General features: G+C 50.7%; 1 protein-coding gene across 1 annotated transcript in view; it reads right to left on the reverse strand.

Moving 5' to 3' along the window:
• Window positions 1-15,825, reverse strand: part of DNAH2 (dynein axonemal heavy chain 2) — a 2,538,822-nt gene that overhangs the window by 516,323 nt on the left and 2,006,674 nt on the right. The window contains exon 63 of the mRNA XM_086946066.1: window positions 13,589-13,730. Coding sequence (XP_086802192.1) covers window positions 13,589-13,730 — 142 coding nt within the window. The remainder of the gene's footprint in view (window positions 1-13,588; window positions 13,731-15,825) is intronic.

Genomic DNA, 15,825 nt, shown 5'->3' on the forward strand with positions numbered 1-15,825 from the left:
TCAGCTAGGCATCAATGGCAGAATTTTTCTGCACCAGCATTTAGAGAACCTGCCAGATGTTGAACGGCCAGGGTTATGCCCTGCTGGTCCAGTCATGTCCAGAGAGGCAGAGCCTCTCGACAAAGACAAAGGGTCCACAAACCCATCCCGCCCTGCTTGTTGCAGTACCAAATGGCGGTTGTGTTGTCCGTGAACACCTGCACTAACTTCCCCTTGACAGAGGGAAGAAAGGCTTTCAATGCCAATCGAATCGCTCGAAGCTCCAACAAAGTGATGTGGAGCTTTCACTCCGCCGGATACTAGTGTCCCCTGATCTCCACCTCTGCTAGATGTCCGCCCCATCCCAGAAGTGACACAACTGACACAACTGTGAGATCTGGTTGGGGAAGGGAGAGGGGTCTGCCGTTGACCCAATCGTGGTTCGTCAAACACCACTGCAGATCTCTCGCAGTTCCTTCAGAGATCTGAACCACATCAGTGAGATTTCCTCAATGCTGTGCCCACTGGAACTTCAGGCCCCATTGCAGAGCCAGCATCCACGACCTGGCAAGCTTTACCAACAATATGCAGGAGGGAATGAGGCCCAGCAGCCTCAGAGTCAGTCTCAACAAAATCCAGGATAGAGTCTGAAAAATCGGAATCATAACCTGAATATCCAGTACTCGCTGCTTGGGAGGTTAGGCCCGAAACTGTACTGTTCCAGATTTACACAGATGGGAGTCAGGTGTGATTTCGGCATGTTTATGGAGAAGCCCAGCGAATGCAGGAGGTACGTGGAAGTCTGAAAATGGGAGACAGCCTGGAGTAAGGAAGCCTTCAGCAGCCATTCCTCAATGTAAGGGAAGTTTGACACCCCTAACTTGCGCAGATGAGCTTCGACCACCGCCATCACCTTGGTGAACACACAAGGGGTACTGGTAAGAGCAAAGGGGAGCACAGTAAACTGAAAGTGCTTGTGGCATACCTTGAACAGTAGGTAATGCTTGTGACCCGCAGGATGGGGGTCTGAAAATACACATCCGGCAGGTCCAACACTATCATCCAGTCTTGTGGGTCAGGGGCAGACAAGACCGGAGCACGAGTGAGCATCTTAAACTTCTTCTTGAGAAAGCGATTGATGGTCCAAAGATCTAAAATGAGACGCAACCATTTGTTCTTTTTCGGAATCAGACAGCAGTAGAAATAACAGCCACTGACTGCTTCTGAATCCGGGACCCTCTCTATAGCTCCTTTGGCCAAAAGAGCTGTAAGGAGCAATTTTAAATGATCCTCCACCAGCTGTTCTTGGTTTGGCCGAATGGAGGAGGAAAGTAAAGGAAAGGCAGAGAATACTCCTCTTGAATGATCTGCAAGACCCACTAGTCCGATGTTATGGACCTCTAGTGGGGGAGATGATGATGTATTCTCCCACCAACTGGAGTGGTGTGGTCTTGCTGAGTCAGAGTAGGAGTGCTTGGAGGCTGCAGCTGTCGCAGGTATGGTGGCTGACAACTTCTGGCTTCCATTAGTAGGTCGGAATGAGCTGCGTCCACATCCCTGCACTACTCGGGAAGTCTGCGCAGGACAGTGTCCGGGATAGGGCTGACGCGGATGTGTAACCCCTTTCGTTGCCACGAAAGAGGCGAAATCTATACTTACTACGAGGTGTAGAAGAGAGGCCCAAGGATCTGGCCATAGCTCGAGAGTCCTTGAACCTCGCTAGGGCCTAGTCTGCCTTCTTCCCAGAAAGACGGGTTCCATCAAATAGCATGTTCATCACATTTTCCTGGACATCGCCTGAGAAGCCAGTTGTCCTAAGCCAGGCATGACGCTTCAAGGCCACTGTCGCAGAAACTGATCTGCCCAGCAAATCAGTTGCGTCAAGCACACACCTTATGGTCAATGTTCTTGCTGCATCTCTCCCACCTCAACCCCCTGAGAGAGCACAGCCCGGACCTCCTCTGGGATTTGTGGCAGCACTTGTGCAACCGTCTCCCAGAGGGAGTAGGAGGAACAGCCCAATAAGCATGCAGTATTTACAGACCGCAATGCCAGGCTGGAGGAAGAAAACATCTTCTTACCAAGTGAATCTAGCCTCTTGGATTCCCTATCTGGAGGGGCGGAGGGAGGAGCGAAGTCGACCCTGGCTCCGAGTCAACAGAACCATGCATAGAGCGTCGGAGCTCATTACCTCGTTTGGCGACGGACGACAGTCGAGACAAAGATGAAGTCCGCTTGGACTTCTTCTCTTGTGCCTCTTCCACGAGTGTCCTGCAGACCTCGAGTGGGACGAAGAGGAGTGGAGGCACTGGGAGTGGTCCCGCAACCTCCTCTTCTTCGATCGGGACCGGTACCTCTGCAGAGTTTCCTAGATGGTGTGGACTGTCAGTCCACAAGGAGCTTCATAGACTGTGCCCGCAAGGCCTTTGGAGCCATAGCCTGACAGTCCGAGCACGACTTTGAATCATGGTCATGCTAGAGACACCAGAGACAGCCGAGCTGGGGGTCAGTAATCGACATTATGGTGTGACAGGCGCCGCACGGTTTAAATCCTATTTTCCTCAAATACATCCATACACATGAAGCTGGAAAAAATTCTGAAGTAAAATTAAAGTAAAAAAAAGGCGTGTCAAAAAGCGAGGGAGAGCTCTTCCGGGATCGGCTCTTAGCTGGCGTGGAAAGAAAAGAACTGACGTCCGCTTGACTGGATGGTGCATATATAGGTGACCGCGACGTCACACCGACGCTAACAACAGCGTCACACGGAGCAAATGGAGTCACCCGACGACACGTGCAAGGGGTATTGCTTGAGCAAAAGTTTCCAGATCCAGCCTGACGCCTTGGAAATTCAAAGGTAAGGAATCTGCAGCTAGAAGTCTCTATCAGATGCTAAAGCCTTACATCTACAATGGATCTAGTGGCCCACTTCCTTGACAGCTACTGATGTAAATTACATATTTGACCCTACAATAAGAACACAGGAATTTCTCCAGTATGAACAAGAATTTCCTGTGCTGGGTGATGCAGTCCTGGTCACAAGATCAATGTCCAATGAAGTCCTCTCCAGGCTGGCAGAAGTCCAGTCGCCACTAGAATACCAGTTGCCTGGAGTCGTGTCATAGGTCAATCCTCCCTAAAATTAATAGCTTGTCTTTTGAGGGTCCCAGTAGCTTTGCAACAGCACTCTCAGGTTCAGCCAACTTGGTTACAACTCTGTGCCTTGGAACCTGGTCCAAGGTGCTGCACGGCTGCGGTGATAGCTGCTTGAAGACATTGGGCTACTAATATGCCCAGCAGGCTTCTTCAGCTGTTGTTTCCCTGTGATGTGAACAGGAGGTCAGTCAACTGGCCCTTGGAGTCTCTAAGCTTTTCTTGGCTCTGGAGATAACTTCTCCTTGAGAAGGGCACGGCAGGCACACTCCTCTTCCCTAGACACCAGGTGCCGCAGGTACAGTCTTTGATGTTGCAGCCTCTCTTTGCTGGTCTCTTGGTGCAGTAGGGCAGTCCTTCTGAGGTCATCCTTCCAGGTCATTTGAGATCTGAGGTCGGGTGCCCTCTTTATGCTCAGAAAGAGCCCCCAGAGAAGGATGAGGTTGGTAGCTAGGTAGCCAATGGGCTACTAGGTTACCTCCCACCTGTTGACCACTTCCTGTGGAGTGTGGCACCTGGCCATGGATGCACCATTCTGCCCACTCTCAAGATGTGAGACCATTCTTCCACTGTGTGGATCTCAGTAGCCCACACGTGGGTTGCCTCAGGGCTATATGCCCCTGGGGAAATGGGGTTAGCAGCTGATTGCTCTCTCCACTCTTTGCCTTTCAGCCTAAACAATGGGGTAGCCCTCCACCCTAGTGTTACTCCTTTGCTCTTCAAAGGTGGCTTACCCTTTGAAGCCTGCCCTTTGATGCTAACACCCATGTAGCTTCCTGCAGGAAGGAAGTAACACCACCCTGGCTACAACCCCTCATTGCTCCCCATCATGAGAGTCATTGGCACGTCTCCCCGGAGGGCAGAAAGATGTGGAACAGGATCCATGTGTGCACGGGAAGGCACAGAAGTTTTAAAGGCAACAAAGTGTCAGCTTTGTAAATGCTGCACTCTGAACGGGAGTGTCAGGTTGAGCTTAATGTAATTGAGTTGTGTGATACCTTGGAGTCCCCATTTTGGTCGCACCATTTAGTAGTTAACACGGCTGAGGGGTCAGCATGTAATCCTGCACTCCCTTATTAGGGGACTAACTCTTTCAACAGTAAAATTGGCTGTTTAGCATTCTTACTGCCAGAAGTACGAGTTACTTACCTTCAGTAACGATGTATCTGGTAGAGACGATTCTAGCCCCAGATTCCTTCACGTAGAATTATCCCCAGGCGTGAGACTGAATCCGGAAAATTTTTGCCACAGCATCCCTGCGCGCGGGGGCGGGCGCCATCATGCGACTCCGCCCAGGCGTTGTCTGGCTACGTGATGTCAGCGAGGTCACATAAGCCCCACCCCGGCGCACCTACGTCAGTTTTCTTCTGAGAACTTTTCCGCACCACAACACAGAGCCACCAAACAAAAAACTGTGGGAGCGTGGGAACAGTGTGCAAAAGAGTATACAGAAAGGGAAGAGACCCCATACAAAATACGGCAACACCGCAGTGCCCAAGGGCAGGGAGAGAAAGAAGAACAGAGCAGAGCCCTGAGCAGAAACCCTGCCAACACAAAGACAGCCAAGACACAAGTAGCAGGGCTACAACCCACAACCCGAAACAAGAAAAGGGAGACAGTCCCAACAGGGAGGAACAACCAACCTCCAAACCACCCAGCAGAGAGGGCAACCACCCTCCAAGAAACAGGGGTAAGGAAGACCAAGGGACCCCAACTCAGAGGAGGCAGGTGGGCCAGGACCCTTAGCTGTAAGAGGGAGGGAGGAAGGGTAGAGATTGGAGGCAACTCCCCCCCCCCGCCCAACTTAGAGCAGCCAGCACTGCGGGGCATAGGAGCACCCGAACCCCAACCTCCCAGAACCAAAGAGGGAAGAACAGCAACCAGACGGAGCCACCGCCAAGAGCAAAAGAAGGTACTCGCAGAGGACAGAGCCCCCCACTGGGAGGCGAGTACCGAAGACCAGCCCAGGGGTCCTCGAAGATCGGGGAGGAAGGGCGGGCCATGAAGGAATCTGTGGCTAGAATCGTCTCTAGCAGATACATTGTTACCGAAGGTAAGTAACTCGTACATCTGATAGAGACTAGTAGCCGCAGATTCCTTCATGTAGAATAGATACCCTAGCAATACCCACAGGGAAGGAGGGTCTGCAAAAGGACCCCACCAGACTGGACAGGACATGGGGCCCACAGGGGACCAGCCCAGTAGACCAGGGAGTAACCTCGTCCCTACCAGGCAAGAGGACCCACAAGTCAAACACCATCAAATCCAAGAGGGATATAGGAGGAAGAAGGAAGAGGGAAGGGGTCCGCGCACTCCCTACAGAGGGACCAAGGCGAGGCCGGAGAGGCTAAAGCACCCCATTCCACCCCTAAGGCAACAGAACTTCCACCCAATGCCAGGACAGGCAGAAGAACCAGAAGAAACCCAGAGGGCCCAGGCAACCAAGGGAGGGGACGAGCCCACCAAGCGGGAGGGCAACAGGCCGGCCAGAACGGCAGCTAACGCAGAAGCCGCCAGTCGCAAGAAGGACACAGCAGCATTCCAGCCCGCAGCACAAGTGCCAGGAGAGGAAAGACCAGACCCACTACTACAAGGGTCGCGTACACAACCTCAAGAAGCAATAGCAATATACAGAAATGCCATGGAGAACAGGCACAGAAGGAAACCAGCACTCCCCAGCGGAACATAGCTATATAACAGCTACCACTACCCCACATAGGGTACAGTAAGTCCCAAACACGGGAACCGTCTTTGGAAGAACTTCCGCAGTAGAGGAGAAAGCAAAAAGATCACAGTGAAAAACAGCCCAGCAGAAGGCTTGACATCAGCCCAAAGAAAAACAGAAGGCCTAATCTCAGAGTCAAGTCTGTGTAACAATTTGAGCAAAAACACACACACACAGGCAACAAGGGCCGTCCAGCGGCCAACAACGCCAAAGACCCAGCAAGGAGGACTCAATGGCCACCAAACACCACCTACAGCAAGGGCATCCAAAAGGCCCCAAACCCAGCACAACTCAGCAGACACTGAGGAGGGGAAGGAGGAGGAGAATAAGGTGGAGGAGGAAGACGGAGCACCGCCAGGAACCTCTGGATGGCTGAGTTAGCTGGGGCATGGAACAACAGGCTGCCATCAAACAGAAGATCAATGAGCCGCTTCCGAATGTTTTCCGGAAACACTCCGTCCAGAATCCAAGCATGGCGATGGAGGGCGTCTGAGGAAGCCATGGCCCGGCCCAGCACCTCTGAGATGTCTAGAGCGGAGTGGAAAATAAACGCCGACAGGTCCCGGCCATCCAAAGCATGATGCTGTAAGTCCACCTGAACAGTGCCATAAACAAGAAGAGGCCCTCGCCAATACACACAAGATGTTAAGGGCCAGCAGGTCGAGGCAAACATGTTACGCCCCCAAGAGTCCAGCCAGCGGGTCTCCCGGGACGGCGGAGTCAAGAGTGGCGACAGGGAGGGATAAGCGGTTCGTAAAAGTGGACTGGCAACAAAGGGGTGGCGGGAGAGGCACGCCGGGTCACGCAGTGCCGGAAGGAATCGGTGCAGAAGGTGTTGAGGCATAGAGTTCCCCGAGGCAGGACACCTCCAAGCCCCCGTCAGGGAAGAAAGGAGCGTACCCTCAAAGGGGAGCAAGATCTCCCTCCCATCAAGCCCTGGTGGAGAACTGAACAAGAGATGATCTTCCGGGAAATGAGCAAAGGATTCCCCCATGCGCAGAATCCCCACAGCCGTGGACACCGTGTGAGTGAAGGCCGCACCACCCTCCGTAGGGCTCCGCGGAGAAAAAAGCAGTTCCTCTGTGGGTGACGGCTGCAGACAAAGGCCAGACCTGGAAGCCAGAGGGTACGGAAGAATGGGGGACCTGCCGCTCCTCCGACGAGCACCTCGGCCTCAGAAAAGGCGGGGAGCCACCCTTCGACGACGCCGGTGAAAAAGACACCACACGGTGGCCAGTCTCCGCGACCTCTGTGTGGAGCCGTAGAGTCCGTACCCTGAGGCAGGACGCCAGCACCATCAGGCGCCAAAGGAGAGACCGGACAGGGCTCCTCCAAGCCACACTGCGTCGGGGATCGGAGTGGGGCCCCTGCGGACGTGGTTAAGGGGTGACGCCGTAATGGCCCCGACTCGACCTCTGCCGAGGCAGCCACCTGCGTGGAGGAACGTGAGAGACCGGGGGAGTGACACGAAGCCCTCCGCCAGCCTCGGCACAGAATGTCACTGAGGCGGTACGGCGACCCATGCGGCAGCGCCTGGGACGAATCAACCTCCGACGAGGCAGCTGCCCTCGGGTAGGGACGAGAAGGGCCCAGAGGGGGAGAGGAGTCCCCACCCCACCTTGACCCAGAGCGGGACGAGGAGAGGTCACCGGCCCCTGTGATGCTTGCCCGAAGCAGGCACAGGCGCCGTGGCGGCGTGAGCTCAGCCTTGGATGAGGCCTTTGCCTGCCCAGAGGGCCAAGCAGGGCTCGGGGATACGACCCGATCCCCGGCAACCTCCCGCAACACCACAGGGACTCACACGGGAGTTTGCTGCGCGGCAGAGGCACCGTGGCCTAAAGGAGGGACCCCAGAGGGGCCGCACCTGTAATAAATGAGCAACTCTTGTGATTTTGACACCCTATGATGACCCTCACCACCACCATTCTAATTGACTTGAGTGTGTTCCTTAATGTAGGATGGTCCTGCATTTGCCTTATTCTCTTCTGTTCTGTAATCTTGCTGTCTTTCAGTGGGAGCTTTTACAGAGTGGAACAGCCTTGCCAAGAGCAGAGTGAATGGAATGTGCATTTGAAGGTGTGAAGTTGTGCAAGAATGTGTATTGTATTGTGCATTGGTGAGAATTATGAGTTCTTAATATTGGCTTTGACCATTCTCTTTTCTGACTTTACCTTGCTTTATGGCAGTGCTGACTATTGCCTTTGACATGCTCTCATGTCATCTTGCTTTTCAATTCCATCTTGCTTTGGGCCTTTCTGTGTGAATGGCTTAACTAACTCCTTTTTCATGACTGAAGCCATTTTCTGTGCCTGCACGAAGCTGCAGAGCTGAAGAGGGCATGTTTTGCTTTCCTCTGTTTTCACACTTTTCTGACTGGAGAAAACCGGTTCTTTTCAGAGTAATGTACATGGTCGGTCTCGAAGCCATAGCAAAGGCCTGATCAACCGATGCCGTGGCCTTGGAGCAGACTGGTACGGGCTCTCATGAGAACGAGGGGGCGAGGCTTGCTAGAAGCTTCTTTATGTTTGGATTTGTATTAAAAGGGGGAGCCTTCACTGGTCTGGTGGAAGTTTGGATTACGTGTGAGGGCAGACGTGTCTATCTCGGATTGAACCCTGATTGCTGAGCTCTGATCCCCGGCTGTGTGAAGACTTCCCCCGTCCAGAAGTGGGCAGTGTATTGATCAGGTGATGTATTGAGTTTTGTGATTATTGCCATTGTGATGTGAGCCATTGGCTGTGATCGTTTGAGGTGTTTTCTCTGTGGTGTGGGAGGTGCACATCCAGAGTGATCCTCTACTTTTTATGTGTGTATATATGTATATATATATATATATATATATATATATATATATTTATCTTTCTGACCTCTTGCAGGACGTATATCAGTTATTGCTTGTTTATTAATCAGTATTATAGTTTGCTCAGTATTTGATTCATGCCTTTAGATTATAAGTTTGCTACATATATTTGAATCTAATGCATTTAGTATCTGAGACAGCCTTTGTTTAGAGAGTATTATGCAATAAACCCCAAGCCTTATTCTAAAAGTGAGAAAGTCTTTGCATGTTGTTAAATAAAACTCCTTTTCAAAAGGTGCTGTTTATTTTGTGTTGAAGTCTTGCTGTGCCAGGGGTGGTTAGACATGCTCAAAAGTGTATATTATTCAAAGGTGCAGTGGTATATTTGTCTCCCAGGTGGGAGTGCAGTGATTGGGTGTGGCTTATTGGTGAGAAGCCACATTCAAAACATCACCACATCCTTCATGCCTGGATCCGAACCAGTCGGCGCTGGGGCTGGCGCCGCCGCCGGTGCCGCGGAGGGCCCTGAGCGAAGCAAGGGATCCGCCAACGCCCCAGGTGGGGAAGGAGGAGGAGACGCCAGCGAGGCCTGCAAAGCCGCCGCTTATGTCTCCATCTGGACTCTTGATGCCCCAGCACCAGGAAACGGTGGGTAGGAGGTCAAAACGTCGGGCCGCATCACCCGTGGAGAGTCCACGCCCCTGGAGGGCCGAAGACCTGCCCCGGGGACAAACTGCGACACTTATCCACCAGGGGAGCGACGCTCTCGCGATATTGGAGAAGGACGAGGACGACGACCACCGCCGTATCTTATTTATTTATTTATTTATGGAATTTTTAATGCGCAGCTAATACCCAAGGGTGTCTAGGCGCAGTATGATACTTTAGGATACAGTGATCAGCACACAAACTTATTGGTTGAAGAGCCAAGTCTTCAATGCCCTACGGAAACAGATGAGAGTAGGGGCAGTTTTGATATGCGAAGGGAGAGAATTCCACAATCTGGGAGTTGCTACCAAGAATCGTCTGTCACCCCAGGTGGCGGTATCTGAAGCCGTCTGCCAATGCTGATCGAAGGGAGGAACTCAACCTGGAGAGACACGCCGATAGAAGTTTCATTCGGCGCTCCAGCCGCGACTTCGGCTTCAACTGTTGGCACACCTCACAATCAGTGATGCCGTGATCCTCCCCCAAACACCACATACAAATGAGATGAGGGTCCGTCGCCGACATAAGACGCCCACACGACGTTCAAGTTTTGAAGCCCGAAGGCATTCGCACACTGTTCCACCAAAACAGAAGACAATGGTGAAGAAAAAAGGGCCCCAAACAGGACAGCAGCAAGACCGGATCCATGTTGCACGTGGAAAAGAAAAAAACTGACATAGGCGCGTCGATGTGGGGCTTATGTGACCTCACTGTCACGCACGCAGACGACGCCTGGGCGGAGTCGCGTGATGTCGCCCTGCCCCCGGCACGCAGGAATGCTGTGGCAAAAAGTTCACAGATCCAGTCTCATGCCTGGGAATAATTCTATGTGAAGGAATCTGCGGCTAGTAGTCTCTATCAGATCATGAAACTACAAGTCCTGTTGGTGTCATACGTTGCACTCAGCCTTCGGGTACAGTAGGCTGCCAGAGGAGTGACTTACCAAGATGCACAGGAGAAGTGGAGGCTTTGCCACTGCTTTTAATGGCAAAGTCGGGCCAGCAGTACACACATGCTCTACCTGTCCTCAGTGATGTACTGGGAGACTTGTTTTACTTGGGAGAACTTCAGGGTGGCAGGACCAGTGCTGCAATCCGTGAGGTACTCATCTAACTTACAGGCCCTGGGTACAATATACCTAGGACGTTTAAGTAAGTTTGCCATTTCCAAGTGAGTACAAACAATTCGACATATACTTTAGAGTCAGGGAACTGCCACTGAGGTCTAGTTAGCAGGCCTCAGTGCACTCTTAGAGTCAAAAAACCACATCTGTCCAAAAATATGGAGGTGACTATACAGAAAGAGCCATTTACTTACACCAGCAAAATGCCATGGCATTCCAGCCATGTCCAGAGATGCAGCGCCTCTAGGTACATGGTTCACATCGCAAAACCATGTTTGTTGCTGTACTACTTGGCATTGGTGTGGTCTGTAAACATCTGCACCAGTCTTCCCTTGATAGAAGGAAAAAGGTTTTCAAGGCAAGCAAATTGCCCAAAGCTCGGTTGACGTAGAGCCTGGACTTCACCGGGCACCAGTGTCCTCTGATCTCAACCTCTGCCAGATGGCCGCCACATGCCATTTTGAATTTCTTATATTTTCAGGTTGAAATTGAGAGGCCACAGGTCTAGGATAGGATAAAGGCCTTTGGCCTTCTTGGGCTCCAGAAAGTAGCAGGAATACCATCCACGACATGCTTCTGATGCCGCACCATCTCCATAGCTCCCTTGTCCAAGAGAGCCAGCACTCCCTGATGGAGCCAGGAGAGGTGGTCCTCCTTCAGCTGGTTGTAAGTGGGTGGTATGGGTGCAGCGGTAGTAGCAAAGGGGAAGATGTAGTCCCTTTGGATGATGTACAAAACCGAACGATCCGATGTTACTGGCCATCAGTGGTGCAGGTGATGGCGTATCCTGCCCTCCACTTGATGCCGATGATGGTCAGAGGGCAAACGTAAGGGATTTGGAGACTGCGGCTGCTGGCCCAACTGCTGTCTACCTCTCCCACGTGGTCTATAGGACCTGCATCCTTGGCTTGGAAGTCTGTTGGCCGTGGTGGCTGGGTGTGTATGGGAGTGTTTAGGGTCGCCTTCCGTGGCCAAGAGAGGGGCAGAAGATGGACAGAGGTCACAAGGGGCCATAGACAAGCCCAAGAACCTAGACATAGCTCTACTGTCCTTAAATAGCTCAAGCGCTGAGTTCACCTTCTCTCGAGAAAGATGAGAGCCATCAAAGTGCATTGCCATAAGAGAGGCTTGGACATTCCCAGAAATAACAGTGGTTCTTAGCCAGGTATGTCCCCGCAAGGCCACCAACGTTGAAATCGCTCTGCCCAGCGATTCAGTTGTGTCCCGTCAAACTTTTATGGTGAACTTTGCTGCATCTCTCCTGCCAACAATAAGTTGGAAGTGTATGGCCAGGACTCCTTCAAAACTATTGGCAGCACTTGTGCAACTGAATCTCAGGTCGTATGGAAACATCGAGCCAAAAGCACACAGTGTTTATGTACCGCAGTGCAAGGCTGATGGAAGAGAACATTCTGCTGCAAATGGTATCCAGACTCTTGGATTCACTATCTATTGGAGAGCTCTCTGGGGTGGGGTGCTGAGTAAGCAAACTGGGGTCCCCAGGAGTGGGGTGATGGATGAGGGCAATATCCCTATGCACAGGGGCCCCTGTGCAGGGCTTGGACCAGGCTCCAAGTAGGACGCTAATAAGGGCTTTATTAAAGGGGGGTAAAGATTTTGAAGGGACAACTCCAAGCTGAAGCACCTCCGACAAGACATTTGTCTTGACTGCCAATGAGGGTAGCTGAAGGTACAAGACCTCAGCTGCACCGCGCACCACCATAGCAAAAGAGGATGCCTCCTCCATAGCAATGATAGGAGGAGAGACCAAGCCAGTGTCAGGTGAGGTGTCTAACCCACTGTACTCTGATAGTTTCTCATACCAGATGTCCTTATTATCATCTAGGGGAGGTTGGTATCCATAAGGGTTTTCAGACCCTTCCCATTCATTTCCCTCTCCAGGACTTTCAAATAAAAAAAGGCACTAGCTCTGAAATGGACAGCATGGTGCCATTTGGCGCCAGAACCGGCACTGAGTGACGCACGTTCAGCTCCATTTCGGAGTCAGGAATGACAACTGGGATGAGGATGTGGCCTCAATGGGGCATCAGCAGAACTGGGTGTGGCAGCACTGGAACATGTGCTGAGAAAGGCCCTGGTCTTGTCCGCAGTTCCACTCTGGATCCAACTTGGTATCCATGGGGCCCAAGGATGAGCCCACCAGTGAGGATCCAGTGGTAGTCCTTCCCAAGCCTGTGGGGCCAGAATGTGCTCCAGAAGGGCCAGGCGGCCCAGATATGAGGAGCATAGCCTCATAAAATTTCTTCAATTAGGCGAGGGTCGCTCCATCTCTGGGAAAGTCAAGAAAGCGCAAAGCCCTCTGAAACGCGAAACCTGGAGTGCCGAGGCTCCTGCACCTTATCGGAAGATTTCGACTGGTGCGGTGTTTGTGGTATTTACTCAATGACTTTGCGTATAACAACCATCACTCCATTCGGCTCCACGAACAGTCCCGGGACCTTCTGCACGACTACGATCTTGAACGCTGAGGGGGTTTTTTGATTTTGAGTGGTGAGGAGCTTGAGGGATCCCTCCCTCAGCGCCTTTGGGTGCATGTCACAGCAGTCCTTGCATGTCTTAGACTTGTGGTGCATCGCCATGCACCATAAACATACCAACTGTGGGTCTGTCACAAACATCTGCCTATGACAGGCACCCCATAATTTGAAACCAGCCAGTTTCTTAGGGGGCATTCTGTCACAGTAGGAGAGAAAATCTCTCAAAAAAGTGTTGACAAAAAGTTGCAGAAAAAGCAAGTCGAAAATCGATTGAGGGTAGCTCTCACTGGATCAGCGCTATCTGGCACGGAAAGTAAAGAACAGATGACAGCGCGCCTGGGTGGCACCTACATAGGTACAGTGCAGATCGTTTCTGGCTTGGACGATGTCAAAGTAGAGCCGAACGACACCACCTACCAGTGCACAGGGGGATGGCTCAAAAACTTCAGGATACAGTCTGACACCTGAGGAATAGTCTAAAGAAAGGAATCTGCAGTTAGAAGTCTCTATCAGATAAGTCATACACATACATCCTAAGTGACCATATGAAAGATGGGTCACGAGACCAACCCAAGAAGCCCTGGTTTTGAAATTTACATCCTTACCGAGCTGCCTCTTTGCTTCCGCCCAGGTGGGTTCATTGCCTCTCAGGATCATGACAGCTTGCATTACAGTTTCTACAAGTACCGGAGGTCGGCCATAGGATTTTATTTCTGTCAAGTCCTTTTTGTTGAGAGCCTCTAAAGCCTATGAAATAAGAAATACAAGTACTTTAATAAGATCACCAAGCACAAATAAAGATAATCACATTGGAATGTTATCATAAGGCAGCAAAGTCTGGCATAGTTCTACACATCAAAATGCATAGCACATTACATTGCAACAGTACATCCACAATAAATGAGCATCAGAAAATCACCTGGCAAATCAGCAACATTAGGAAAAGAAATGCTACAATAATATGTCGTTGTAAGGGGCTTAGTATACTGTGCACAAATATTTAAGTGAAGCACCCTTGTCTAATCCAGACAACCATTATAATGAGCCGTAGTAAGCTCTCTAAGTGATAGCTGTGGAGAGCAGCCTTCAGGCTTAGTCAAGACAGACTTTAAAGCAGCTTGTTTTACCAGTACTAATCGAACAAGTTACTTACCTTCAGTAACAATATATCTGTAAGAGACATGCATTATTATGGATTCCTCACCTTAGAATTACCCCCAGGAGTGAGACTGGATCCGAAGACTTTTTCTTCAGCAGTACCCCTACGCATCGGTAGGTACCATTGGTCAACTCTGCTTTCCTCGTTAACGCCGGAATGATGTCACGGTATCTACTTAGACGCCGACCCTGTGCGCTTACGTCGGTTCTTTACACGACATTCCACACCAAAAGCGCAGAGCTATGCAAGACAGTAACCACTGGTACACAAAACTAGGGACCTGAAAGGAAGTCCCTTACCCTAGAAGTCAGTTTGCAGAACGAGGAGGATGGTTGGGCGGTGAGGAATCCATAGCTAATATATGTCTCTTACAGATATATCGTTACCGAAGATAAGTACCTTGTTCATCTGAAAGAGACTATTAGTTCTGTCTGATCAGAGGATCGATGGCCATGTTCAAGAGCTCGGGATACTAGACTTCATGCCCAGTCAGGAGCCACAATAATGACTTGGGCCCGGTCGCGGTAGATATTTTTCAGCACTCTGAGCAGAAGTAGCCTAGGCGGAAAGGCGTATAGTAGACCGCAACTCCACTTGCAATGGAAAGCATCGCCTAGCAAGTGCCGCCTTGGAAATTCCAACGTGCAGAACTGCTGACATTGTGCATTCAAGTCAAGTCAAGTCAAATCACTTTATTCGATTAATTAAAATCATAAGAGTACACATATAAATCACATTCAATAAATACAATGTTAAAACAGTGAAAGAGTCATAGAGAAGTCCTTATAGTAATTATTTACAAATTTCATATATATACAAGTCCAGAAAAGTATAGTAAAATTCATGGTTCGCTTGTACTCGGGCCTCTTAATTTCTTAGATCTTACAGCTGCTACAAGATAACTAGCAATATTAAAAATATTCCATGTGTTGTGCAACAATTGCAAATACATTAAAGCAGGTTTAACCTGATGGAACCCCAGACCTCTTAAAAGTGGGATAAAAAACTTTTTCCTGATTGTGGAATAATGTTTGCAAAAGAACATAAAGTGCGTAGAGCACAGCTTTCCAAACTGTGTGTCCCGACACAGTACTGTGTCGCGTCCCATGTGTGGGTGTGTCGCGGGATGATGCCGTCTGCGCGGCAGATTATGGGAATGCTTTCTTGGACGTTGCGTTTGTATTCAGTGCGAAGTACGCAGTGGAAGGACAAGCATTAGACGAGCGAGACCTGAGAACGCGGCTGTGTTCCCTTTGAGAAGCAGTGACCACGGAGCCCCATCCCAAGCACTCGGAAGGTTGTCGGCCTGTAACTTGGTTTTTCTTTGGGCGCTCTGCTCGCATAGCACGCCGCACTGGCGGTCCAGCTCTCTCTCTTTGCATTGTAATTACCACAAACAGTTTGTTGTTTTCTGCCCTGCGGTTTGCGCGACAAAGCTCTTGCGTTGTGAGAGAAAAGGATCCAAATTTTCAATCACACGCAGTGTTTATTTTCTCACACTCCTTCATAGCTGCCAAGGTTTTAGATTGCCTTAAAAGTGAGATCACTATTTTAAAGATCACTCCTATGCATGCCGATAGTCCAGTCTGAGGCGGGAGATGGAGTCCAGCTTTATTTTAGCCCCGCTGCTGGCCCTGGGACAGCCCCACTGCCAACACCTAGGCCTGACCTGATAGCTCGACT

Source organism: Lissotriton vulgaris, chromosome 12 (assembly GCF_964263255.1).
Source record: "Lissotriton vulgaris chromosome 12, aLisVul1.2, whole genome shotgun sequence".
In the NCBI taxonomy this organism is placed as follows: Eukaryota; Metazoa; Chordata; class Amphibia; order Caudata; family Salamandridae; genus Lissotriton; species Lissotriton vulgaris.